The following is a 27,933-nucleotide window of genomic DNA, read 5'->3' on the forward strand; positions in this document are numbered from 1 at the left end:
AGTTTTAGTTTGGGTTGGGTTTTGTTTTCTTTTTAATTTTTCCCAAGACTAAGAGCTCTGAAAACTATGAAGAAGCTCTAAAGTTTCTTCTAAGGAGCTCCCACCAAGTGTGAGAATACTTACCTCCTTTCCAGGTACACACAGACACCGACCAGCATGAACCGCTGCCAGGACAGATGTTTGCAGTGGAGGCAGAGCCAGAAGATCCTGGACTGCAGCCACCTCAGTGAGGTGAGACAACTCGCCCTAGGACAGGAAGCTGTCAGCCTTTGATTGCTGAGCCTTTGTTTGACCGACAACCTTTAAAGTGAATTATAAGATGTTTGTCTTTCGAGCTATTTCTCTGGTCCCGAACTGAATACAGAATGCTTTAATTTTCAGTGTAGCTGTCGGGAGTCCCAGGAGGATTGTTCTAGGAAATTCTTAGAAGTCACAGCTCTACAGGGCTACATTACTGTAACCTGTGGCTCATGATATATTTGACTGCATTGTTTTAGCACTTTTTAACCTGGGAAGGCTTCTAAAAGAAAGTTTAATGACTGCACTTCCAGTGCTAAATCCCAGAGGCTGAGGAAGTTGACAACTGAAGTTAGCTGACCCAGAAACAGAGAAGAAACATTATTATAAAACTGAAGTTTTAAAAGTTTTAACTATTCTAAGAACGTACATCCAGGAATATTTTGGAACTACAAAAGTATCCTTTTTATAATTTGAAAAATGCATAGAGAACAATCTTGTTCTTTCACATCTCATTTTCTGGAACAGCACTGTCAGTATTTAATACAGAGTGTGGCGTACTGCTTCTGAAAAAACAGATTTAGAGAGTACCTTGTTGTTTGAAGAGCAGTGTTTGTTCTTGTACAGATAAAGCACCCCCATCTCCTTTATTTTGCATGTTCCATGTACCACAAAAGCTCTATACAGAAGACATGGAAATTATAAATGATCTGTGCCTTGATCCCAGATCTGCAAATTACAGAGTTGCTTCATCTTCTCAGTTAACTTTTTTTTTTTTTTGTTTGTGGCATCACTTCCTGTACCTGCTATTGCAAAATAAAAATTGAAAAAGAATGTCTAGAAAATAACTGATGCCTTGAATCTGCAGACAGCAGGAAAGTGTGACCATGTACAGCCCCACTTACCTTGTCTGGGTTTGTCAAAACGTTTCTGGTCAGCCCTGCCCGCAGTGAGCCAAGTGAGGGGACAGTTTGGGGAGCAGATGACAACCAACCTGCCCTTTTTAGCTGATGCAAAATTCAGTGGTTTTCTCTTCCTCTCGCACACGAGCTGAAGAAAGAGGTGACGCTGCTCCCGCCGCTGGCTCTGCCTCCCAGTCAGCATTGCTGGGTTAACGCCCATTGCCTGAAGGGACTTCAGATCACGGGAAAAACGGGGACCAAGTGTGGATGCTTGGGATCCAGGGCAGGGTGATGAAACCACAGCCTAAACTGGAATGTTCTGAATATGGGCTGGCTTGATAGTGTCTAGTGAAAACTGCAAGCCAATGACAAGGACAGCAAACTTCCTTGTCCTGTTTGCTCCCAGGGAACCCATTTCCCTATCAAACCAAGGCTATAGGAATAGAGGGCCCAATAAAAAGTAAGGGCACTCTGGGGTTGAGCCTTTTTACATATGGCTATGAATTCCTAAAGGTGCCACAAATACAGTGGACTAAAAGTTACTTTTTGCTCCACAGGAGTGGAAAGAAGGCGAAATCCCTCTGTAACATTAATAAAGAACTGAAAATGCCACAATAAATCTTGAAGATTTCTTCCCTGCTAAAGCGTCTGCTCTGATGTGACCAAAATTCCCCATCAACTTTACGGGAACTTTCTGAGAAAATTATAAGTAACCTCAAAATGAGGGTATTTTGAGTGAAAATTTAAGAAGAAAACAGTAGGAGTTGTTGACAAGTTGATGTTGTCCATTTAAGATTTTTACAGATCTCAGATATTTTACAGTTTATGTCCAATTGTAGCAAATAGCAAGAAACTCATACAGAGACAGCAGACAAAGAATACCATGTATGGGTACCAGTGTCAAATGCATCAGAATTTCCTGTCAGGCACAATGTTCATTGCAAGAACATCTATTGACAATTTCTAGCCATGCCTACCTAACATATTCACACTTTCCTTCAAGGACCACATGGACAGTACTTAAAAGGTGAAACATTTGGTAAAAGTGTCACATTTAATACTGGGATTCATCTGAGGAGGGAGGAGCCTACAGCTTTTTGTTACTCTTCAACCAGTTGGACAGGCAGGAAGAATGTTACTGTGGCCAAGTGATGTAATCAGAAATAAACCAACCTTTTATCTTGGTTTTTAAATTTAATAGCCATTCCTAAGATTTTTTCCATAGGTTTAAACTCTTAAAAGGGTGTCAGGGAAATATTCCCTTTCAAAGAAAAGTCATTTGAACTTAGTATTACAATTCAACTCTTTTTCCTGTTTAGCCAGTAAAACATTTATATATTTCTGACTGTCATCTGTGAACTTCAAGACTGTCTAATAACACTGTTTGTGAATTTCCCTTTGTTATTTGCTGCATATAAAGGAAATAAATTGTTATTTTCCTAAAAACAAGCATTGAGTATTACAGGAAGAACGGCAGTAACCAGGACAATAGCTTTGGTACTCACTTCTGTTGTGGCCAGTGGAGTGAGACTGAGCAAAAGCTCTTGCTGACATGCCTTCTGTCAGATGAGATTCTGCCAGTACAAGCAGTGTTTCTTTATGAACTGGGTCAGAAAGATGAATTACAGAGCACGCTCTGCATTTCCTCTGATGAGGAGCTAAGTGCAGCCCAGGTTGCTCATTGTTAGCAGTCACAGCTGCCTGTGGATCTGCAGATCCGTGGCTTAGGAAAGCAAGACACTGGAATTGCATTGACAGCACTGGGCTATCTCGGATCCCTGACGTACAGAAATGTTGAGCTGTTTTTTTCTCTGCTGTTTTCTGTCAGCATGGAGCATTCTCCCCATTCAGCTTCACAAAACAGAAGAGGTTTTGTATCCCTGGGAAGGACTTTTATACCTCTTGAAACTCCACTTGCCTCAGTTTTGCTTTATTATGACATTAAGTTTGCTTTCCTTCACACAACACCATGTTCCTGGTAATTGGCTCCCCGGCCTTTGCCATGGACTCATGCTGGTGCCTCCCTGCTTTCACCCACATTTTGCAGTGTTGATGTCACTTGACCCCAGTAGCTTGGGCAGTGCTGCCATAAGACCCAGATTTCTGCCCTTAGGAGAGGTTATTAAGTTCCAGAGCCCTGCATCACCTTTGATGTTAGCATGTCTCATTAGAGAGCCATTCATTCCTCACCAGCTGGAGGTGGATCTCCCCAAAGTCAGGAAATAATGAATTGGGTAGAGAACATTTCTGTCCTTGAGATTTCCATTTGTGTATGTGGACTCAAGTTATGAAAAAATATACAGCACTAAGAATACAGCTATAGTAGAATAATTTCTGTTCAAACCTCTGCTCTTCTGAGCTGCCTCCCTCAGGATTATCACTGTCACGTCTGATTTCACCCCTGGTTATTTGTCAAATTACTTACGTCTGAAAACCGCTTTTCTCTCCATGAAATACTGGTGAAACAATTAAAAGCTTTTAAGATACCCCTATTTTGCCTTTGGGAAAATCATTTGACAAACCTATAGAACAAGAAAACACAAGTTATTTACAGCATTGCACTAAAAAGACTGGTATTAAAATATATGAACTAATTTATATAAAAAACTATAGGTCATGAAAAAGTAATTAATGCTTGAGTAGAAAAATGGTAATTTTACATATTAGATAGCATTCCTGATGGAGTTTCTTGGAATAGGGTGGATTCCTGAGCCACTGAAAACTGGGAACAACCTACTCACTTACACTTCTTTCATACACCACTGTTAACTGTATGACCCCTTTGTTTGCATTAAGTCCAGAGGGTTCAGTTCAATGTGACACCAGTTGAATTGTGAATTTAATTGGAGATAAACACAAAATTGGAATTGAACCAATGTTCATCTCATATGCCATTTTTTTAATCCAAATCTACCACCCTTTAAAATTTCTTATTGAAGTACTTGTCTACAACAGGTAATTTTTCTTCTGCTAAAACCTAGAGCGATACATTTACTCATTTTATTTAGGCTTTTCCAAACCACTGTCATCAACAGCTATTTCCTGCCTATCCTTTTCCAGGGCCGACGTATCTCCCTTGGTGGATTCTTTTTGCCAGCATTATGTACCTACAAAATGCTCTGTTTTTCCCTAAGGTAGTTGTACAATGCTGAAGTTCCTTATGATTTTTACATTCCATTCTGTAAAACAATTTTTGAATTAAGGGTACAGTGTGCAGTGGCTGAAAGGTTAAAGGATGGTTCAGCAAAATACCAAATTTCCTTCTAACTTCAGGCTTATGCTGAGATGTCAATTGTCTGGCTTTAAAAAAAAATCTATTATGAAGAAATTTAACACACTCTTGATTTTTAATGCTTAAATTAAGAAGTAATTTCTTGAAATTACTGCAGAAACAGGGTGCCCAGGGGAGTGGTGGAGACCCCATCCCTGGAGGGATTTAAGCCATGCAGATGTGGCACTTGAGGACATGGTTTAGTGGTGGCCTTGGCAGGGCTGGGGGAATGGTTGGACTCAAAGATCTTTTCCAATCTAAAGGAGTCTGTGAATTGTTAGAGATTTTTTTAATATCCTGGGTAAGATTAGAATTCTGATTTCTATGTGTATCAATCTAAATTTCAGTGCTTGATAATTCTTGTGGGGCCAGAGAAGGTTTAATTTTTCTTAAGATTATTATTTTTAAATATTAGTAACAGGTCAAAAATATATAAAGTATTAAAATATAATATATACATTTAATATACAAAGTAGAAGATTGTAGCCCTTTTCACACAGAAAATGCTCTACTAAAATAATGAATAGTTTGAAATGTATCTCTTCCTGCTATTATGATCTATAGGATATTTTTGATCATAGAATTAGTCCACCTTAACAGTCTGCCTTAAAAGCATGAGATTATTCAGCTAATTCAGGCTGTATCTCTGCAAAAGGAAAACACCTTAACAAAGAATGGTTTGTTGCTGACCTGCAGCTGGTTATGGTATTTCATCTGAAAGCCTATTTAAGTCCTTAATGGCAACATTTATTACCTCTCCCTCAGAGGAGTATTTTACAAACAAAAATAATTAACAAACGAGGACAGCCAATTTTGTGCTATAGTTGAGGCTGACAGCCACCCAAAAGGGGTGTTGGCAGTAATAATAATCATTATCCCAAAGCATGGAGAGGTTTCCTCCTGTGATGAGATCCCTTCTGGAGCTGCAGCTCCCAGCCTGGATGCCTGTGGAGCACAGAGAACACAGAGCTGCTGGCAGGAAAGCAGAGGCTGCTGCACAGGGCTGGTGTACTAATAGTGGAAACAGCCCACGAGTAACCTCTGACTCAAATTACAACCCCCTGCTCCCTGGAGACTTCCCCCAGTTCATCCATACTTCCATTAAAAAGATGACTGACATGCTTCCAGCTCTCGAGGCTTTTTTTGTAACATTTCAGAGCTGATCCTTCTACACTGAGTGGAAATACACATTGCAAATGATTCAGATTGACTTGAGTTCATAACTGCTCTGAGCTCAGATCTTCTGCCCTGTCTAGTTCTTTCTTTTACTGCTTCTGTCCTGATGCAGTTAAGTGGAAGCAGAGAACAGTGAAGTATTGGGAGTTCTGCAGTTCCCTTTGTACCATCGACATGGACTGTGTTGAAGAAATTAGTCAGGCATTTAGGAACTGCTAATCCTTCTTGTGAAGAATATAAGGCTTGTTTCTTCCAAGGAATTCCTCACTCAAGAGCCCATGACACAGTTCAGTTTTACTGACTAAATGTTCTTGCAGCAAGAAAAAAACAGCAAAAATAAGTGTTTAATGTAATTTACTTCTCCTTCCACTAATTTTTCTTGGGCTGTTTTGTAACAGCAGTGTTATGATAGATAATATATTAATACGTCTGCTCTTTGAACAACTAATAATTGTGCTTATTAATAATGATAACAAAGAGAACTCCAACTGGTCAAGAAGCTTTATAGTATACAACTTTAGAAATAATTTCAGTTCAATTATCATGGGCTTGGGAAATGGACACAAGCAGGAAATTTCCTCCAAATTACCAAATAAATTCTTCCCATAGGTATCTTGGATTTCCCCATCACTGTGGGTTATACATCATAAACTGTAACAGCAGGAAAGCCACAACATCACATAGAGTGAGTTTATTTCTCCACTCCCTTACACATGAAAAAAAAAATAATGGCTGCAGCAGAAATAAGAAAAACAATGAGATAGATAAGTCAACTAAACCCCAAATTTCTAAATAATGATCTTTCATTCCTACTATGACCCTATTTTAAGTGGAAGTCAAAATTCTGGCAGTGAAGATTATATAACTAGATTTGCTTTATACCAGAATTACAGAATTGAAGCTCCTTTGCCTTATGTAACACTTATTTTAGCTTATTTTTAACTGTGACTTGAAAGTCATTCTAGGAGCTCCTTAAGCTTTTTTTGTCAGTCTACTACAAAGGAAAATCAAGATGAAACTGCACCTCCTCTACATTGTGCTTAAACCAAGAGTGCCCCCGTGAGGATTTTTTTATATATATCCATGCATAGAAGTAGACAGCTTGAGGGTGACTGTTCAGCTACAAGGGAAAAGAAACTTAGTACTTTTTCCTACAAATAAGGCCCAGAAAGTTGGACACAGTATTTCTACAGATTTTTTTATTAGGCTGATGGGAATCCAAACAGGCCTTGTTGCTTCGAAATCTTTCTTTAATTTTGGCTAATCCTAAGGCTACGTAATTGAAATGCCCACCTCCACAAAGCAATTAAAAAGTCTACCAAATCTTAACAAAAATAACAGTGCTGGTTTGCACTAAAGACCAACATTAAAATGCTCTGCTTGAAAGGATGAAAATGGGAAAAAAATCCTCAAAAATAATGGCAGGTAAGAAAAATTTCAGAAATAAACAAGATTTATTATGATATACCACATTATGAGCAGAAAAGGCAAAAGCCTGTTTAAACAAAAGTTCCCTGACATGGAAAAAGTATAAGAGGAATAGCATATGAGAAATTCTGGAAGTGCCGTGCATAAAATCTCATAAGAGAACTGCTGATTTGAAAATCAAAGAGTTGCTTCTGTTCCAGGGTGTGTCCACATAGGGGAATGGAACAAATTAATTGTACCGAGCTCAGTTACTGCTGATTGAAACAATCTGAATCCATAGGATGCAGTCAGTGACTGGCACGATTATCACAGAGCTGCCTCTGTACAAAGTGGGGATTTGAAGGCACAGTGAGCTGGTCCTGCCTTTGATATCGATGCCTCAGAGCTGTCCTTCAGTTTGCACTTCTCCTGGTGCTTTACTACCAGCCTGCCTCCTCAGCACCTGAGGCAGCTTGCTCTGAGATCTGCTGTCACCCCTAGAGCCCAATGCCCTTTGTTCTTACAACAAAAGAGACTTTTATGCAAGGGACTGGCTGAGCCCTGAGGAGCAGCAAGTGCTCAAGTGGGCCCTCATAACAAATCTCTCAGCCCTTTTATCTGCCAGCTCTTGACTCTTGTGCACACCCAAAGATGCAGATCTGCAGCTGAGATGTTGGTGATTATCTTGTGGCTGTATGCCATCAGCTTTACACTTCACTCAATATGCACCTGAAAAAAGTAACCCTTGCCCTGTGTATCTCCAGTCACCAGCTCCTCACCAAACCAAATGCCACTCAGCCTGTCACAAACTGTCACTTTCTCTTTCCAAGCTCCCTGATCTGGCTTCTTAGTCTCAGACCTCCTCACTCATGTATTCTGTGGTGAACAGTGAAGGCCTGGCAGAAAACCCCAATTAATTCACTTGTACATTTTGCTCAATGATTTCCTTATGTCATTCCTTCATGATGCTTCAGCTTCAGAGTTTGCTACTCTGGAAGTAGTACTGCTTCCTAGTAGTACTACTAGGTACTACTTTTCCCCATCCATTATTCCCTCTGGCATCCTGGATTTACAAATGAAAACCCTACCACAGAAAGTGTTCACTCAGCTAAACACTTTGTGAAGGTCAGTTTGAATCACTCCATCCTATTACAGATTAATACACAACACCACATGAGACCTTCTGGAGGCATTTTACGAGTAAAAAGTATGGTGTTTCATCCCTACAAAAGCTTTCAGGACATATTTTTCTCATATAAAAGTATTCTGGCACAAAAATTCATACAAACAGCAAGGAGCCAGTAATATTAATACCAAACATGCTAAACCCTATTTATTTCAGTGAAAACCATGTGTACTTCTGCAGGGAATGTAAAATTGAATTTCAAGTACAGGAAGTGCTGCTCTATTACTACTCTGGCACCACAATGCAGAGCTGCTTTGTTGTTTGCTCTAAATAGTGAACTAAGCCTGTCCAGCCAAGCAAAGTGTCAGTAAGGAGCCTTCTGATCCCTAGGTCCAAAATGGATCTGGCTGGTCTCTTGTCAGCTTTCCCAACAAGCGCTTTTCCTACTTTATCACAGTGAACACATTACCAATATTAAGACTCCCAGCAGAGTCTTAAATGCAATTTCCAACCTCCTCCCGACCCTTGTCCTCCATCCAGCTCCCCTCATGGCCTGAAGGTCTGCCAGGATTTCTGCCAAGAGTGCAGAAGCATGGATTAGCTTCACCCTGTGAGCCTCAGAGCCCTGTTAGCCAGCCCACCGTGGGCATATGCAAACCAGCAGAACTCCATAAAGCCTCACAGATAAATATCAGGGCAAACACTTCTAAACAGACACTGAGCTCTGAGGAACCAGTACCAGGGACTGGCTAAGAAAACATCATAATCACCACCTCACCCCCAAAAACCCCAGCCCCAAGACAATAAAACCCTAAGAGCCCTAACCACCAACAAACAAGGAGTGATAATCCTGGTCTGCCAAGATCCCCAAAGCTCTTTCATTTTGGGAACAGTGGTTTATCTCCAAGGCTGTCAAGTCAGCCTTTCTCCCTGCAGGCTACCGAAAATAAAAGTTCATGGCTGACCTCTGACCCCTTCAGCTGAAAGCAGGGGTGGCTTTCACTCCTCTCCAGAAAGCAGAACTAGGACTAGACAGAAAAAGCCAGGGCAAAAAACTTTGTGCAGTGGTAACTTCCCACTGTCCACCTTCCATTGTCAAACTAATTTGAAATCACAATTTTTTGTACTACTCATTTCACCTCATTCCCTGTCTTTGTTTCCTACAAAATCTAACTAGCCTGCTTGTTCTCACCTTTGTAAAGACTAGTGACAAGTTTCATACACTTGATATATTTGGCAAGTTTTTCAAGGTTAAAAAGCATGAGCAAGACAGGCAGGGGGTGAAATAAGTCCTGCAATGGCAGCATAGGCCCCAGCTCTGAGCTCTACTGTGAGGTAATCCATGATTCAGTCACAAAATAACTCACAGTTACACAGTGTCATTTGGTAATTAAAATTCTATAAAAGCATAGTTGCCAAATTGTTGTTGTTTTTTTTTTAATCATAACATTAAAGCACAAGTAAAAATCCCATAGTCCACAAATACAAACTACTTAATAAATAACTCATGGTGCTTTCATGAAAATCAACTATTAAAAGTTACAGAGCTTAATAAAAACCATGCACACACTGGAATCCTACAGTGTGTCCTCCAAGTAAGAACAGGAGCAGCCCTGCTTATGCTGCTATAATTTAACCTGTTCACAAAGCTGTGAAAAGCTCCACTCTTCATCTCACAGCTCTGGTTTTTATGCCTTCCTGAGGTCACGCTATGGTGTGGCAGCTGTATCCAGATGTTCAGAGAGATACAGCTCAGCAGCTCCTGGCCACATCCAACACCCCCCCCCCGCCCCCCCCCAGTTCTTCCTCTGTTCCAAACAGAGCCTCTGCTGTGAGCCTGAGTAGATGGCACCCTAGAAAATAAAAAGAAAATAGCACAGCAAGAGGGAAGCAGCAGCACCACAGTAGCACCTCTGTTCTCCCCAGTGCTGGCCATGGTAGCCAAACCCCTTATTGAGCAGTGCCCCTCAAACGTGCAAGTTGCTGGAAGGCCAGTTTGCAGCAGTGAGGAGAGTTGATGGGGTGGTGTGAGGAGTCTGGATTTCCTGGGCTCTGCTCAGATCTCAGAACAAGTCACCCTGACACTCCTGTGTCACCCTGAGCACGGGGCTCCACCACATCAGTGAGCTGGTACAGTGAGAGCTGTGAGTGTGGAGTCCCTTCTGCACCTGGGAGCCAGACAACACACCTTGGAAAATGGGATAAACTGCTGCTCTCCAGAATATGCATTCTGCTAACCGAATTTGTGCAATTCTTCCAAGATCTGACTTGCTGCAAGTCCTATACATCTGAAATCCATGAAACAGGACAGATGAGGTTCTGTATAAAGCACTTCCATCTGTGTCTGTATGGAAGTACTTCTTTCTTGTACATCCAATTGATTTTTCTGTTTCAGCAGTAGAAAGCAGTTTCTGTGAGGCACTCCAGTGCATTGTCTTCCTTGGGGTTTTTCTTTGGCTTTTATAATCAACAATACAATGCAATTAGCCAAAGTTCTTGGGGGCAACTGAAACACATGGGTCATAAAACTCAGAAATGCAAACTCCAGTTCTTCCCCAGAGCCCCCAGAACCAGCACTTTGTCTGTAAATGCCTTCTTGAAAGCCAAGCCCTGAGGTAACACTAAATGACTCAAACCAAAATCATGTCTCAAATAAATTCTCTCTTGCACTGTGCAGTCGAGGAAACTCCAAGGCTGGGCAGCCTTCAGATCTCTTCTAGTCCTACTCCCCACATAGCCCCAGGAAACACTTCAGTAATCCTAATATTGAGGATTCCTTTTTAAGGGAAGTTCTACAAAGAAATTAAAAATGTGTAGTTCTCACAGTGGTAAAAACTGAAGAGCAAGTGAAACAAGTTTATATGTACAAGTCTTTCTGCATAGCTTTAGTGACTCTTGGCTGAAGGTGTTAGAAGCTGGACTTGTGTAGAAAAGCTTCTAAGCTCAGAAATAAAGATCTTTCCCCAAAATCCACACATAACTGAAGATTATATCTTTTTCTTTTTAAACTATTATTATCATGGAATTGTGGCAACCATGTTCCCTGATTGGGGACTTTCTCCCACTCCTATTCTGCAATGAATAAAATGCCCATGCATTTGGCAGTTTATTATTTTACTATTTTTAACCATCTCTTACCCTTATTGATACCATTTCATACTCCACAGATGCTGCCTTTCCTTGTTCAGTGAAACTCACTTCCAAAGAAAGGTCACAGGGCTTTTTCTTCTTCTCTTTTTAACCTGCTCATGGCTGCAGAACTCCATGCCAGAAGAGATTAGAATAACAAAGCTCACAGGCTTCAGATCCCACCACAGACTTCACCTTGCTGTAGTTCATCTTCCATCAATAACTATCAGCTGAAACTGAACAGAAGAATGTAAATCGTTACAAGGCTTTTTAGAATTCAAGATGTGCAGACACCACAGTAAAAGCAATGGTAAAAGCATTGCAGCAATTACTAAAACATTGGGTTAATGTGTGTGGAGAAAATCCCTATGAAAAGTATATATAGGAATAAATCCTATTGTTGCTAAATAAAGAACAAAATTTGCTTCAGGAAAATATATGAAATCAGACTTGCGTATAGACTTTTGGATAAAGGTGTAGGTAAAATGTGCATGGTTTGTGGCAAGTATAAAAAAAGAGAAGAAGTAATATTCTTTTACTTCTAGTATCTCTTATTTTCACAAGCTATAAAGAGAAAGCATTAGATGTAGGACACTTGAGATGCTTTTAAGATTAAATAATTTAGCTAAGGAGCATTATTATAGGAAAAGCAGTGGCATATGCTTATTATTAGATAATTATATTAGGAATGGCCTCTCAGGCAGAATGGATTCTGGGAAACAGCCTTAAATCTGTATAAAACCTTCAAGTCACAAGAGTAAAGAACAGCTTTATAAAATGAAAGAAAACTACCTAAATAGGAAGATCTTTAGAAGTTCCTGCAGGAGCTCAATATCCCAAAGAGTGGGGAATGAAGATAACTCACAATTCCTTACTTGACTTTAAGCACTTCTTCAATGTGCCTGCATTGCTCAGAACCAATTTCTCTCCTAGTTTAGCTTTGACTAGAGTACAGTGAAGTCCCTGAAGTAGAACATATTTAACCAGAAAATCTCCACAATAAATTGTTGCCAATAAACCCAAACTGATTAGTATTTTAATTTTCAACCTTTTACACAGAAGTCACATTTAATTCTGTCTACTGGACTGAAAGAAAAGGCCTTTGCACCACAAGTTTTCAGAAGATTGAGCTCAGTGTTCTCTTTGAGGTCAGATTTATAAAAAAAAACCCTCCCAAGCTAAAATTTATAAAAAACAAACTGGAAAAGTTGCATTAAGTTTACTAAGGTAAAAATATTTATAGCTGTTGTAGTAGTAAGATTATTACAAACTAGGTGGATGGGAGAATTAAAGCCTAAACGACAGTAATTAAAAATAATACTGTTTAACTGTTAATCTGATAACTGCACTTTTGCCAGTGTCCTTTAAATTGCTCAAAAGCTACAAAATTATCCACATTGAAGAAATTAGAAGTGATGCAAAAACCACCTCTGCCAATAGCTAAGAAGCTCATCTGCCTCACTTCCTGCCTCCTCATTTATAAATAGATAAAGAAATTTATTAACTCAGCAACAGATCAAAAACAGCATTCAGCAAAAAGAAGTCAGATATTCTCAAAATTCTGGAATTTCAAGTTTCTTTATTATTGTGCATGTGAGTGGAATCCACTGGATGTGAAGAGAGTTGGGTACTGATATAAAGAATTCAGTGGAACACAGAGACTAGAAAGGCTTGACAAAATTTACCTCTCTGTGTGTGAGTATACATATATATATATATAGACAGACAAGGGAGCATTTCGGGCTTCATCTTTTGTACTATTAACAACTGTACCACCAACTCCAGTGTTTTCCCTGACATCTATGGACAGAACATGATCACATCAGGCAGTTTTGATAAAAATGAAATTTGGAATGTTTATCTTGTAATGTAGCAGTGAGAGGCCACCTCCGTGGCACCCCCCCAGACCACCTTAAAAACGGACCTCAAGAGCTCCATTCAGAGAAGCCCGGCACCGCGGCTCCCCCACCCCTGACGCCGGAGCGAGGGGGACCGCCGCCGGAGCAGCCGGCGCTGCCACCGCCGGCGCTGCCACCACTGCTGGAGCGGTGCCGTGTGTCCCCGCAGTCCCCGAGGCTGCCGAGCCACCCGCCCCGGTGCGGCGACCCCCGGCGCAGCTCCAGCCGCCGAGCAGCCGGCCACCCAGCCCGAGCCCCAGCGTGGAAAACCCCAAAGCCCGCAAAACCACCACGTGGCACGCCCAGACCGCCGCAGCGGCGGGGCTGGCTCCCAGTGTCCCCGCGGTCCCCGCCAAGCTGCCCGCCCCGGCCCGGACCCCCGCCGCCGCTGCCGCTGCTGTGAGGCGGCGCAAGACTTCCAAGACGCCACGTCTGGTTGCAAAACTGCCATGAGAAGCCTGCAGCCCCTGCTTCCCAGAGGGCGACCCTGTACATGCAAATTAGAAGTCCGAGGTGCATCTCAGGACTCTTTTAACACCAGAAACCCCTTATAAAAATAAAACTAAGTAAAATTAAAGCACACAGGAACCAATACTAAGCCGTGTAAACCCTAGAGTATCAGGGGAACTGATTTTTCCAGTTTCTGTGACTCGCTGTGACTTGAAAGTGCCAAGCCAGAGGTGAGACCCCGAGGAAAACAAAAGAAATACAGAACTTTGGGTATACTCCCGACGAGGGAAGAGTTCTCTAGCCCTGCTGTCCTGCTGCAGAGCTGACCAACACCCTCCTCCTCCACGACGCATCGGGCTGTTACACCCCTCGAGCAACCATTGTAAGAGCTGATTAATGAAGGTATTTTAAAGAGATTAATATTATGTCTGCCCATTTATTTATAACAGTTTCCTGTGAGGTGATAAAATGGATTTTCTCATACTCATTACTGCAGCATTTTTTCTTGTAACTCTGATGAAATGCCTTAACTTTTTATGCAACAAATAGGAAGTGAATATCCTGTCATACTACTGATGCTCTCAGACCACAAAACTGGCTGTAGAAATGGAAGTGCTGATGGTGAAAAAAAGTGGCCTACAAAAGGAAATCTGGAAGTTTTTCCAGTGCAGATACTTATTTAAATGATGATCATGTTGCCATAAGGCCTCCGTTAGCAGTAGTTAGGCTAAGGAGTTGGTCCCTGTGCAGGCCCATGGGAACCAAACCTGAGAAATGAGGCCTGAGAATCTGCTGATGCAAGGAACAACGTTTAAAGGACTTAGTAGAGCATGTAGTACATATAGGTATACAAATTACTTGTGAAATATGATTACATGGTTACCAATAAAATGTTTTCTATGGTGGGAGTTAAGCTTAGAGAATTAACCTTTATTTTAGCTAAAGCAAGCATGCAAAATTTATAGCCTTTAGAAAGGTTACCTGTAAGATGAATGTGAATGTACGTAGGAGACTGCACGTAGGCTGATGAAGTAAGACTTGTAACAAAGGTATAAAAGATGAGCATCTTTTGTAACCAACTTGGGACGCTGACTTTGAGACATTAGTCCTCAGGTCCCCGGGGCCTCAAATAAAGCACCGCATAAACTGACACTCTGTTGGTTTGTGTTTTCTCTCGGGAACGGGCAGCAATCAGGTACTTCTCTGCAGTTCTGAGAGCATTGAGAAAAAAATAGTGAGAAAATAAATTCGCCTTCATCTATCACTGAAACTTTGTGCAGGTAAAATCTCATTAGTGGCTATAAGAGTTCTTGAGCAAGACCAAGCCTTTACCTGATGAACTGGAACTGCCACTGTTTGTGGTCATTAAAACCTTTCAAAAAGGGTGAAGAGGTTCTTTTTGGGTTTGTTTTTGCTTGTGTTTTTTATTAACTTACCAGTGACATGCACCAGTAAGGCAAGCAATCATCCAGTATTAGGAAGAACATAAATTTAAACATTGGGAAAAACTTTTCAGTTTGTCAGTAGTGTAAGAGATGAGGACAGTGAGAGAAATTACCTCAGTTTCAGTGGAGAAAAGGAATATGCCACAACCATCAGCCCTAAGAAATACCCAAACGATTAAGTGTTAATGTGAACCTTCTTACTCATTGCCTTGTGAATTATTTGCTAATTCTAGCGCTGTAGGGTTTTTTCAGTGTTGCTAAGTTACAAATTATCCGTGTTCCTATGAAGGCCTGATGAGGTATGAACATTAGAATTAAAGCAGCAGCTTCAGCACCCAACAAGGAACGCGTAATTGTTTGCTCCACAATGTCACTGTGCTCCGTATATGATAAAATAGGGGATAACGGGGATTTTCCATCGTCTGGGATATTTTTTTTTATAAAATTTAAATATATAAGCCCAACCTGGAGTGTCCTGTGAAAAGAAAATGTGAGCGAGAGAGGAGCTGGAACAGCTGGGGATCTCCGCAGGGCACAGGGCCAGCGCCAGGCGGCTTCTCCGGGCCGTGTCCCTCCTATCCATCCCGGCTGTCCTGAAGCACAGGGAATCCTGGCTGAACAGCCCGTTCCCGTGCTCCATGTCAGCACCGCTGACTATCAATGGCTGAAGGCAATAATTTCCTCTCTTTTCGCTGCTGTGCAGGACCCGCGCCTCAGGCGGCCGGAGATGCCGCTCCCGAGCGCCTTCCCCCGGCTCCTGCTCCGGCCCCGCTTCCCGCCCCGCCGCGATTCCCGGGAATGCCGTGAGGGCGGCCGCCGCCCGCAGGTCCCGCCCCGTGACGCCGGTTGCCATAGCGCCCGCGCCGCCGGCCATGGCCGACCAGGAGGAGGACGACGTCGAGTGGGTGGTGGACACCATCGCCGGCTTCCTGCGGGGGCCCGCCTGGTCCATCCCCATCCTGGAGTTCATGGAGCACAACTGCGAGGGTGAGCGGGGCCGCCGGGCGGGGCGGGTCCTGTCCCCGGTGGGGGGCGTCCCCGCGGCCCCGGGGCTGTGCGGGAGCGCGCACTCGGCCCTGCGGCCGCGCTCCCCGCCGGGCGCTGCCCGGGGCCCGCCGTGTTCCCGGGGCCCGCCGTGTTCCCCGGGGTGCCCTTTGCATCCATGAGCTCGTTCTGGGATTACAGGCTGTGATCTTACGGCCGACACCGAGCGAGCGCTGCATCCCGCGGCGCCTCGGGCTCCGGCACGGCCTCCAAAGCTCTCCCCAGAGCCAGGAGTTTTTCCTTAGGGAACTGGTCTGGACAGCCGAAAGCGCCGTCTGGTCAGTGGGACGTAGGAGTAGAAGGCCCAAAGTTAAATTCCCGCACTTGTGTGACTGTTGTCAATTTAAACACCTGAGTTTTAGTGCTTTGCAAAAGTTATAGTCAGCACTGTCGGTGGTTAACCGGGGATGTTTTGTAGGTGATCCTCCAGTGTGTGAGTTTAGATCGGAAGTAACTCCAGTTAAACTTTAATTTCTTTCTTCGCTTTCCTGAGGCAATGGAGGGATGATTTGGGCAGCAGCCTGGGTAAAGTGGTGTAGAGGCAGCCAGGGTGGTCCAGGATTGCCCTGTGGCCAGGGGAGGCCTGGACAGGTTTGTATCTGCAGAGAAGGAAGCAGGAAATAGACTTTCTGATAGAGAGATTTGACTAAATTACTTCTGCTCCTTACAGAACAATTTCTGCTGCCAAAAAAACACCTGGATCCTTACAGTAGCAAAGTAATAACAATTTGGGCAAATCTGAAAGCAGTGCCTAAGCCCTTTGGAAAAACAAAGGCAGCTTTTGTTCGTGATTGTTGAAAAAAAAAAATAAAATGCTTCTCAGTTTCTCCCTGAATCATTTCTACCCGCCCCCCCCCCCCCCCCCCCCCCGCCCCAGCTTTGCTTGAGGCACGATTGTCCTAAGTCCGTACGCCTTTCCCTCTTAAAACTGGGAAAAGAGGAAGGGAAAGCCCCTGGAGCCTTCACAGCTAGGAAAGGTTAGAGAAACCTTAGAGAAACCTGGGAGTTTTTTTCCTGGGAAGTCTGCCTAAACTTGGGGTGGGCCAAACATTCTGGTTATCATGCAAAGGGTCTGAGTTTAGCTGTCGAGGGAATTGATTTATCCCTCTCAGGAGCAATGATCCCTTCTCCATAGAAGGTTGAGGGGAATTTACTGGTACTAAGAAGATTTGTGGAACCGCTGTAAATTTCCACCTAGAGTGAGGCAAGCTGGTGATGGTCATATCCTGCTGTGCTGATTCCATTGCTGGTTTTGTACTGGCATACTTTGTCAGGACAGAGTCCTTTGCATTCCCAAAACACTTAATCTTTGGCCTGGACAAGCAAATTAGCAACAGTCTGACTAACTGACAATAATTTGTGATTCCTCAAAAATACAGTTTGGATTTTGGCAATTAGCATGTGAGGGATTTAAAACTGTAGTTACTTAGGCCAAGTCCTTGCACTTTAATTTGTAAACTTATTGTAATGGTTTTTTATCTGTTAGTGTTTGCTTTCTCTCTCTCTCCCTCTTTCTGGGAACTTGATTAATTTCTTATAGCTTGATTAATTTCCTTTTACATCAAACTGAAATTAGATAGATGGTGTGTATCATCCCATTCGAGGGGTCCTAGCCAAGACTTTCAGTTTTAACAGATAGTTAAAAGGAGATAAACCAGATAGAAGATAATTAGTGTCTCCCAGGACATCTGTGTCCCCTGGCTTGTCTTCATACTCTGCTTCTTCAGATCTTTTTTCCTGTTGGGCGACCAAAGGCTGTGCCAAAACCTTAGGGAATAATGACTACGTGATTCAGGAGCCCTGACTCAAGAAAATCCAAGGTCTCTGTTCCAAGTACTCCTTAAAGCCACTTAGCTGTGAGGAGATGCTGACTGCAGCTTGCTTTACTTGGCACTGAACCTGATCCCACTCTGTCCCCAGCCCGGGGACAGAGCACAGTGTGTGCCAGCTTCCCACTCTGCTCTGCAGGAGGAACATCCCCTCACGTCCCTGTGTCACCCCTGCTTGGGATCCTCAGGGCAGGGAGGGTGGGGAAAAAGGGGAAGCCAAGGTGAAAGTTTGGGTCTGCAAGAGCTGGGAGGGATCCCCAGCCAGGAGGAGACAGCAAAGGCTGTCAAGTGTCTTCACCCTCCTGAGTTTGGTAATATGGTGGTTGCCATAGAACTGAGATCTATAATACCTTCCCTACCATTTGAATTTAATCCTAGATATTTGTAAACCTTTTATTTTATTTTCTTCATTAAAAAAATTGCCATGTGCAAAACTCACAAGCAGTGTTGGTTTTCCAAAGTATGATTGAAAAGCAGATTTTCCTCTGCTTTTGGGGGACCTGAACTGTGCAATTGGATTTCTGTTGTTGCACTTCTGTGTTAGAAAGTGATGCTGCTTTAGGAAGTGCCAGCTCAGCTCACACTGTGCCCAGGTTTGGAGTGATGTGGCCTCAGGGCTGTCACGGCTGGAAAAGATGTTGGATACCTTCAAAAAGTCACTCTAAATTTGTGTGAAGGTTGCACTGATTCCAGAGGCATCACCACCATCAGAGATGTCACATATACATGAAGAATAAATCACATTTGTTCACCAATTCAAGCAGAATTCCCATTCTTCAAATGACTTCAAAGGATGTTCCTGAGAAGTGACTTGTCCAAGTGGCTAATCTTGAAGGGGATTGAGGCAGACTTATTTCTAAGCCTCTGCTTTAGTTGCCAGGTTTTTACATTACCTCTTTTAATTTGTTGGCATGAAAAAAATTCAAATTAACCCCCCCACCCCCAAACCTTAGTTTTCAGTTCCTCTTATTTTCTGCTTCTTCCACATATTTTGCAGGATAGAGATCATGAGCTTGAGTGGTTCCAGTAAGGGATTTTAATATGGATTTACATGAATATGACTAATATCACCTATAGTACAGGAATGTCCATTTTTCCTAAATCAGGATAGATATAATTAAAATATAGCTTAACATTTCCTCTTTGGGTTTATCTGGTTTTGCAGGCAGGGACTCATTTTCCTGCATCACCTTGGCTTCTCACTACATGAATGACATTAAAAAAGTTTTAAGTCATTAATAAATACATCTTCCATGTAAATACATAGAGAGTGAGAAATTTCCTGCTTGATGTGTCATCTGCCACCAGAGAACAACCTTACACAGGTTCATGGGGTAGTTCTTATGTTAAAATTTACTTTTTAGTGAATGTATCTGCCGAATCCTCAACTTGCTAACAAGTCTATTATGAAAATACTTTCTATATGAAGATATTTTCCCAATATTAAATTATGCAGCTTAATTATTTCAGTGATCAAAAGCACATGCTTAGCCTGTGTGTAGAAAAAGACAGGACTATTAGAAATCATGGCCTGTATTTTCATTGATTAAATATATTACCCTGGAAAGGTTAATCTTACTGTTTAGGGTGTAAGCTAATTAGTGATGGTTTGTACACTGACTGCAAAATGTTTTTTCTTACCCCTCCTCAGTTTTTGATGATGAAGAAGAGAGCAAGTTGTCTTACACAGAAATTTATCAGGAGTACCAAGCTCTGGTGAGCATTATTCACTATTTGTGGTAAATTTCTAAGCAAAACAATTTAAAATGTTAAATGAGTATACAGCTGAACTTCTAATTGGGTTATTATTGTTATTCAGAATTTTTCCACATGTTATTTAGAAATCCTGTGAGTTGTAGTTGTCATATGCATTTTTATGCCTAAAGAGCAGGTACATAGAAAAGAAACTGTGACACAGTCATAGCTCTCAGGCTGTTTTACATATTTTTCATTAAAATTAATATATCCACTACCGTCAAGATTGTATTTATAAGCTTGATGATGTTATTTTCTGTCAAGTTAAAATGACAACCAGCAGGATGTCTGAGAACACTCACAACTTGTATTTTGTTCACTAATGAGTCTGGGAAATCTTTTGAATTATCTTTCAGTCATCAGAAAAAACTACAGGAGATTTTTTGAGCTTAAATACCTATTAACAGTATATGCAGTTTTCTAACACACTCCTTCTGTAATAAGGATTAATATATGATATTAAAAAGCTTTGATTGAATAAATACAAACCAACATTGATTTCTGCTCTGACCCAAAGGCTTTCAGGCAGACTGGCAAAAAGCCTTTTACTTACATCAAAATCCAAGACAAATACTAGCCAGGAGTTTGAGGAAAAGGTACACGAGTGAGAGTCCTGCAAATTGGAGAAGATACATTAAGGAATAATCAAATTTAGCAATAAAAATGCTCATTTTGAACAGTTCATGAAAGCAAATAAAGCTTGTCATCAGAAAAGTCAGTTATGCTATTGTAGTGATTTTCATTTGAGTTTATAAAGCACAACATGAGCAGAAAAGAATAGACAGTCATGACAAAAATTCCTGTGATTCTCAAGGAAAAACCTTAGAAGGTAAGGCTTATACTTTCTTACAGGTGGAGAGATTACTAGAGGACTACCTTAAAGAAGTTGGAATTAATGAGGAGAAATTTCAGGAAGCTTTTTCTTCTCCTCTTGCAAAGACTCACACCTCACAGGTATTTGCCTTCATTGAGCAATACATGGATTTCATTCATAGCTTGATGTTTTCCCTAACACAGCTGGCAGGAGATGAAACTTGGAAAAGTTTTCGTGGTGAAACTGTTATTTTCAACTGAACCGCAGCCATAAACTTACACTGGGAAGCCCAATTTTGTCATAATATTATAATATTGTCATGATGTTACTGCAGACACGTTGATCTAAAGACACAACCCACCAAGTTATTTTCCTGACCATGAACTCTTCTTATATATCTGGAAAAACAGACAGATAGGACAATGAAATATTACTAAGAACATGCTCCTCAGAACTGAAAAAATCAAGCTAGTTGCAAACAGACCAAGCTGGTTAGGATTTCTGTGGGGGTTTAATTTTGTGCATACCTTTCCTCCCACAGGCCATTCTGCAAACAGTGTTGGCAGCAGAAGATTTTAGACTATTTAAAAAAATGATGGTGCAGAAAAATATTGAAATGCAACTGCAAGCAATTCGAATCATCAAAGAAAGAAATGGTGAGAAATTATGAACGGAAGGGTTCACTGCAGATTTTTAGAGTTCTTTTGACGACTCTCTAAGCCATTCATAAATGAGTGTGGAATGCTGGTTCTGCTCCAGTTCAAGTTATGGGAAAACATCCAGTTGATGATACTGGGACAGGGATTTCATTACTTAGTCCTTGGCTTGCACTCTCAGTGACAGCTGTCTATATTTTAAAGTTAACAGAATTTCAGTCTGTTTGTCTCAATTTCTCTATGAAACTTGACTAAGCTTTCTGTTGCATAGTTTTGGTGACAATTCTGAGTTAAAGCACTTAGAGCAGTTCCTCACACAGAGCAGTATCAATAACTGGAATTCTGCTCCTTGCATGGCAAGGATTGTGTAGTGTCTGCTGTGCTTACTCTGCAATTCACACTGAAAAAATCCATTCAGAAAGCACAAGTTAAGGCCTTCATAGTGCTCATATGTGCATAAGAAAGAAGATGGAAGAGAAAATAATCCACACCCAACTTTGCTGCCCTGGTGATGCTTCTGAAAGGATTTTAATCCCACTCCTTCCTTCCATGTCTTTAGTTTTACTTACTTCTTACTGTATATGTGTGTTTTTCAGAGAATAAATTTCACCTTTCATGCAACAGCTACATTTGGGAGTGGTTCAGGTGGCCATGGCTGAATTGCAGCCTACAGGAAATGCCACATAATGGTCAGTGCAGAGTTTGGCTTAACCTTTGATGTCAAAACTTTCATTGCCAGAAGTCTTTGCCTTTTTCCTACCAGGATTTAGGACCTTTTCCTCTAGGATCTAGGAGCTTTGTAGGAACAGTTTCAGAAGAAGATTTACATGGCTTTGGTTTTGTGAATGTGACTTTCTTGTGGTTTTTTTTTTTTGTTTTTGTTTTTTGTTTGTTTGTTTGTTTGTTTGTTTTTTGTTTTGTTTTGTTTTGTTTTGTTTTTTTTAATTTTTCTTTTCTTGTCTGCCGATTGGAGCACAAAATCATATTCCTTTCCAGAATAATGCATAAATCTTGGCTTTTTTCCAGGTGTATTGCCTGAGTGTTTGACAGAGGGTTCGGATGTATTCAGTGAAATTGAACAGGAAGAAATGAAAGTACTCAGGGAGGTTCTAAGGTAAGAAATCAGTCAGTCCAACTTTGTATGTTATTTTAAAATATAGGTCTGTAGGACCTAACTCTTCCAGTCTTTTCCAGGGAACTGCCTTCATCTTACAGGTAACAAATAATTCTTGTCAAGATCCCACCTGAGGAAAAATGGGCGGTGCTGGGCAGTGGATGTGCTCAGGAATATCCAAATAGTGAATGAGAACTGTTGCTCTGTGTGAGACCAGTACAACTTCTGCAAATTCTCCCCCACTCCCAGTTCACAGACACATAAACAAATAATAGGAGATGAGTCCATCCAGGTTATGTTAGATAATGCTATTTCCCCTCTGGATTCTGGAAATACTTCCCTTCCTGTCCTTAAATTAGCAAATGAAATACAGGGATAGCTGAGTCCTGGAAATTCTTACACAATTATTTTAGCAGAAAGATAGTTGAGGACAGTGGGTTCTTGTGTGTTTATCCCAGTTATTTATTTCTATTAAGATTTAAGTCATGGAGATATTTTGGATGCTCACAAATTCACTTTACCTTGTAATTGCTTTGATAGTCCTCAAATATTTAAGCAGTGTTAAAGTTCCCTGAAAATCACTACCAATAAAGGAGTTTTGAATGTCTACTCATGTTTGTTGTTACAGAAAATCTAAGGAAGAGTATGAAATAGAGCAAGAGAGAAAGAGGACTGAAGAAGTGAGTATCTTACCTTTGTATGTGAGTTATGGGGATGATTAAGAAATCTCAATATCCTGTCCTGGCTGTGCCCAGATACCTTCCAGGCTGTGTGTTCCATCAATGCAGTATCCCACATGAAACACGTTCCCTACTCAGCACCTCAGTCCTGAAATCCTGCTAAGGGGTGTCAAACTTTCAGATCCAGAGAGCAGCTGAATTGCTGATACTGTTAGGATGAAAGAGCCTTCAAAGTGTAAGCTGCTTCGAGATGACAGCACTCATAATCCCGCAGGAATTACCTTCAGCATCACTTGCTAGACAGTGTAGTTATTCATTAAGTGTTCACAAGACAGAACTAATCACCAGGACCCAGAAATCCTCTCCAAGAGACCATCCCTTGGTGTCCATCAGAGTAAACCACAGAGAAAGGAAACTGAATGTAAATGGGGATTGGCCAAATTGTGGATTCATGGCAATAAACCTCTCCTTGACTGGAAAAACAGGCAGGTTTTATCCAAATCTCTATAGACCGCCAAGAATATCAATATTCTTGATAAACAAGCGAGAGATAAACAAACAGAGCCCCCAGTCAAGTTCACCAGGCCAGAGGAGGTGATAGTGTTCAGTGTTTTGTTTTTTGTTAAAAGAATGTTTTTACACAAAATGATTTCAAATTTTAGTGAATGGTGTGGGGTTCTGACGTGATGGTTGACCAGCAGCATAGACAATTTCTAGGCAGAAATTCTGAGAGAACAGTCGGATTGTTCATAGTGTAAACAATGCAGTTTTAAATGGAAGTTCTTCTGGGAGATTTCTTTGTGTGGACAGTTCAGTACTTGAGGTACAGTGCCAGGAAATGTAACAGTTGAGTTTATTTCTTTTCTGATTCAAGGCACATGCTAAACTCAAAGCTCCAGATGTTACCCACAATTTTCCAGGAGATTCGAGAGAAGCTGTTAAAGTTAAGGAATGCACTGAAAGAGCTGAAGACTCTGAAGAAACTCCAAAATGCCCATTAGGTAATTTTAGGGGGAGTGCAGTGCTGAGTGGGCAACATGATGCAGGTGTTAAATTATTTGAGAGTCCACTTGTATCAAGATTTTAAGAACTTGGCTGGATAAGGCAGTGAGAAAAGTGTATTTGCCCTGCAGGAATATCTTCCAACCTGGGATGTTTTACTATTCCATGATGTTCTGTTCTGATTATTATTATCTGATGTATTTCTATTCTTTCTAATTGCTTTCTGTGTAAAATTACTTAGAGGGATCTCATAAATCTACAAAAGAAGACCCCAAACCAGTTTGCGCAGTACAAAAAGGAACCGTAAACTCACCCCAGCCCTCTTGTACCAAAGGGAAAGAAGACACTAAGAAAAGGTCTGCTGGGAAAGGTTCAGAGGACACAGTGCAAAAAGCTGGGGTGAAAGAACCTGTAAGTTAAAAACAAATAAGAAAAAAGCCAAACATAGCACTAGAATGCAAAAAAGAGAGGATTCCATGTACAATATATATTTAAAATAGCATTATATTTAAATACAGAATTTCTGTTATTGTAATCAGGTGGGTTTGGGTTATTTTGGGTTTTTTAGAAACAAACATGTAAACACTCTTTCATGTTTTTCACAGTTTAATTAGCACAAAGTTCAGCTCATGATTTCTGGTTTCAGAGTAGAATTCAGCATTCAGTCCTTTAGTAATTTCTTAGGAGACAGCTCTGACTTGAAGCCTCAACTTGGATTTGTTTTCACCTGGTAATTTTGGAAGCAAATGGGATGAAAATGTGCTTTTCTTGCACATCTTGGAGATTGATACAAAAAAATTAATTTCAAAATTTTGAATTTTTCCCCCCCAGGATTTATCAGAAACTGAAAAGCAGCAGCTGAAGCAACGTGAGGATTACCTAAAGAAAAAACGAGACCTGCTGCTGGCTACAAAGAAGGAGTCAAAAAATAATGTACCACCACCGAATACTGACCAGAAAGAGGAGGAATCCCCTCCCAAAGAGGTGAAGCACTTTCATATAAAACCGTGGGTGCTTTCAGTGCAGGTGTCCATGCTGCTGCTGAAGAGTGGTAATGGGTTAAAAAGAACAAGGGTTCTCCCCCTAATATTTCCAAGTTACTGGTTTTGCAGAAGCTTCTGAATAACTTCAGTTTATGAATGGATAAAATGCCTCTTTGCTCCTATTGTTGGTTGCTACTGTGACCTACTGTTTGGGCTTCTCAAATCTCAGGGATTTTATTTTTCTTATGCAAATGCTTGAAAACGCTCTCAAAAAAGAGAGAAATACTAGAAGACCTTAAAACCCTCTTACATTACAAAACAATGTAATAAATTCTGTTTCAAACCCAAAAGTCATTACTCTCTTTTATAGAGCAAGTACTTAAGGGCTCTTTGAACTTAAATCCAATGACTTTCTATTGCCTCAAATATTTTTCAGAGTTGCTGTGCATTTTATTATGCTCAGAAGGTGCCCCAAATCCTGGTGACTGGGGAGCCTCAGGACAATTGCTCAGAAGGAGCTGAAGTTGGGGCTCCCAAAACACGGGTCAGGGGAGTGGGAGAGGGAAGGAGCCCCATCCACCCCTCTGGTCCATGGTGGGGCTGGTGGTTGCTCATTGCTTACTACACTGTTGTTTTCACTGTTTTCAGGAAATGTCAGAAGAGAAGCACAGACTGCTCCAGAAAAGGAAAATGCTTGCAGAAAAGCTAAAAGAAGAAGTAATTAGTAAGCGGTAGTTTTACGAGGCCCAGTGCTGACCCCAACAACAGAGGGATGTTTTAGAACAAATTATCAGTAAGTGAAGAGATTTCCAATCTTGCACTGGGATTTATAGACCTTTCAGACAAGCAGCTCAGTACCTGCTAACTCCCTCTTGCCAATGCCACTGACACACCACAAACACTCACTTTCCAGAGTGCTGGAACTCCCTGACTCTGTCCCGCAGTGAGGCTGTGCCAGCACTGCAGGGCACAGCCCTGAGCCTGGAGAACAGGGGCAGCAATGGAGAGCTGGGAAAGGAATTCCTGTGGCAACAGCTCCAAGCTCAACATTTTAACTTTTCCACAGTGCAGACCTTTGTTCCTTTCATTAGCCCATTATAAACAGGTGGCTCTTTTTCAGCTGTACCTGTAATAAAGTGGTTTCACAAGGAAGTGCTCCCTCAACCACCTCACATGAGAAAGCCAGTGGACCTTGGGAGTCAAGACATTCACAAATTAACTCCAGGTGACAGAGGTTTGCAGGCTTTTGGGGCAGTTTCCCAGTCCCCAGGTCCCAGTGTGCAATAAATGCAACTCTAAATAAAAGGAGCTGCTTTAGTGCAAAGGTGAAGCTGTTCCCAGCAATTAATTTCCAGAGTAGCACAAATCTTTTTCAGTCCTTTGCTGGTTTGGCTTTCACAGACTCAAGAAGAAACCAGGAGAGGTCACCCTTTGCAATGACATGCCACAGCAACTCCCAGGAAAAGAGACAAACCCACTCCTTCTAGTTTTATGGAATTTTTATTAACAATTATAAACACTACATGTTTACTACAATTACAGAGTCATTTCATAGCTGAGTTTCACAGTTCAGCATTAATATATAAATACTTAAAACATCTTTACAGTCTAAAACTAGGACAGGGGGAACTAGAATCCTGCTGTCCTCTGGGAATGAGAAAAGCAAGGAGCAGCCCTGCAGGGCAGCAGCCCCTGCCAGGCTCAGAGCACAGCATCCTGTTCAGCCTCTGGCTTTGTCGATCCTTTTCCTGCTCATATTTTGTCCTTAGTCCCTTGAACGTCTGAACGTACTCAATAGATTCAAGTGCATTGTAGAAGTTTTCGACTATATGTGCAATGAGGGACTTAATATCTTCCTGTAGAAGAACAAAACAGGGTTTCAGCCTCAAATGGGCACAGGCAGAAGTTCAGAAAGCTTTTGAGTTTAATTTGGAAAAATAACTGATTCTTTATCCAGAGCCAAAACCCTGTTGTAAAGAGCAGATGTGAAGCAATCAGATTTATCCTTAATAAAAGAGCTGAGATCTAAAGATAATTATTAAGCTTCCTACAGAAACAGACAATGGACTCAGCAGTGTCCCAGTGCTGTTAGTGACACTTCATTAACCAGGATGTTGCAATCTTGGAGAGCTGCATTTTGCCTTTGGACCTGAGGTGCCATGGATGTGTCAGAGCTGGAGCTGAACTCACCACTGAACTCACACAGCAGAGTTGAGCAGGTTGTACCCAGTTCCATTATCCAACAGAGCACTGATAACTGGCTCAAAGAGGTTGCCCTGGATGGTGTAATGGTTATAAAATTCATCTTTCAGGCTAATTATCTTCCTCATAAAGTGAAGAACACCTCTGAAGCCCTGGTTTGTGCCTGATATGTTTTGGTTTCTGAAATTCCTTTCCCAGGGAATTTTCTGTAAACAAGAAACATGTTTCAGTAACGGCCAAGATTGTTCACACTCTTTTCCTAGGAGGGACTCATTCTTGATGCTTGATGTCCCTCTGGTCTGACCAATGTGATGGAAGAGGTTTGTCTTCTTGTCACCAGTCAATTTGGTCTGTGTAAAATATATAAAAGGGGAAACACTTCCCGAGAATAAAGGAGTAACTTTTTCAGCCTTCTGAAGTCAGAGTCTTTGTGTCAGTGTGGTGTACTACAGCATCACACCTCTATGAAGAATAAACTCTAGAACAGGAGCCAGGGCTCTAATCTGCCTCTCATGGAAAGAACTGAAAACCCTCCTGTCACCCAGAGGAAGATGCAGCCCCAAACCACAAGCATTACAATCTCATCCATACTCATTAACACGAATTCCAGGGTCAAGTGTACACTGGAACACCTTCCACACAGTGCCCACCATGCCTGGGAGAAGGAAATCACAAGGGCTCCATACTCACACAAGGCCAGAAAGGTGTGTTTTGAATTCAAGACCAGGACTCTTAGCCTCTTCTCAGCCTCGGGACCCTTCCATAGCACTTCTCCACAAGCACATTCCCAGCTGGCATCACAGGCTGATCCCC

The 27,933-nt window shown here is 41.6% G+C and overlaps 1 protein-coding gene across 1 annotated transcript; it reads left to right on the forward strand.

The window, feature by feature from the left end:
- Positions 1 to 15,878: 15,878 nt before the first annotated feature.
- CFAP36 (cilia and flagella associated protein 36) lies at positions 15,879 to 27,480 on the forward strand. Its single transcript, XM_083856674.1, has 10 exons — positions 15,879 to 16,028; positions 19,566 to 19,630; positions 20,522 to 20,623; positions 21,025 to 21,139; positions 22,166 to 22,253; positions 22,882 to 22,933; positions 23,808 to 23,934; positions 24,177 to 24,346; positions 24,767 to 24,919; positions 25,567 to 27,480. Exons 1-10 carry the CDS (start codon positions 15,914 to 15,916, stop codon positions 25,651 to 25,653), a joined length of 1,074 nt encoding a protein of 357 aa, XP_083712800.1. The 5' UTR covers positions 15,879 to 15,913; the 3' UTR covers positions 25,654 to 27,480.
- The last annotated feature ends 453 nt before the right edge of the window (positions 27,481 to 27,933 follow it).

Source organism: Zosterops lateralis (genome assembly GCF_965231275.1).
Source record: "Zosterops lateralis genome assembly, chromosome: 3".
Taxonomy (NCBI): Eukaryota; Metazoa; Chordata; class Aves; order Passeriformes; family Zosteropidae; genus Zosterops; species Zosterops lateralis.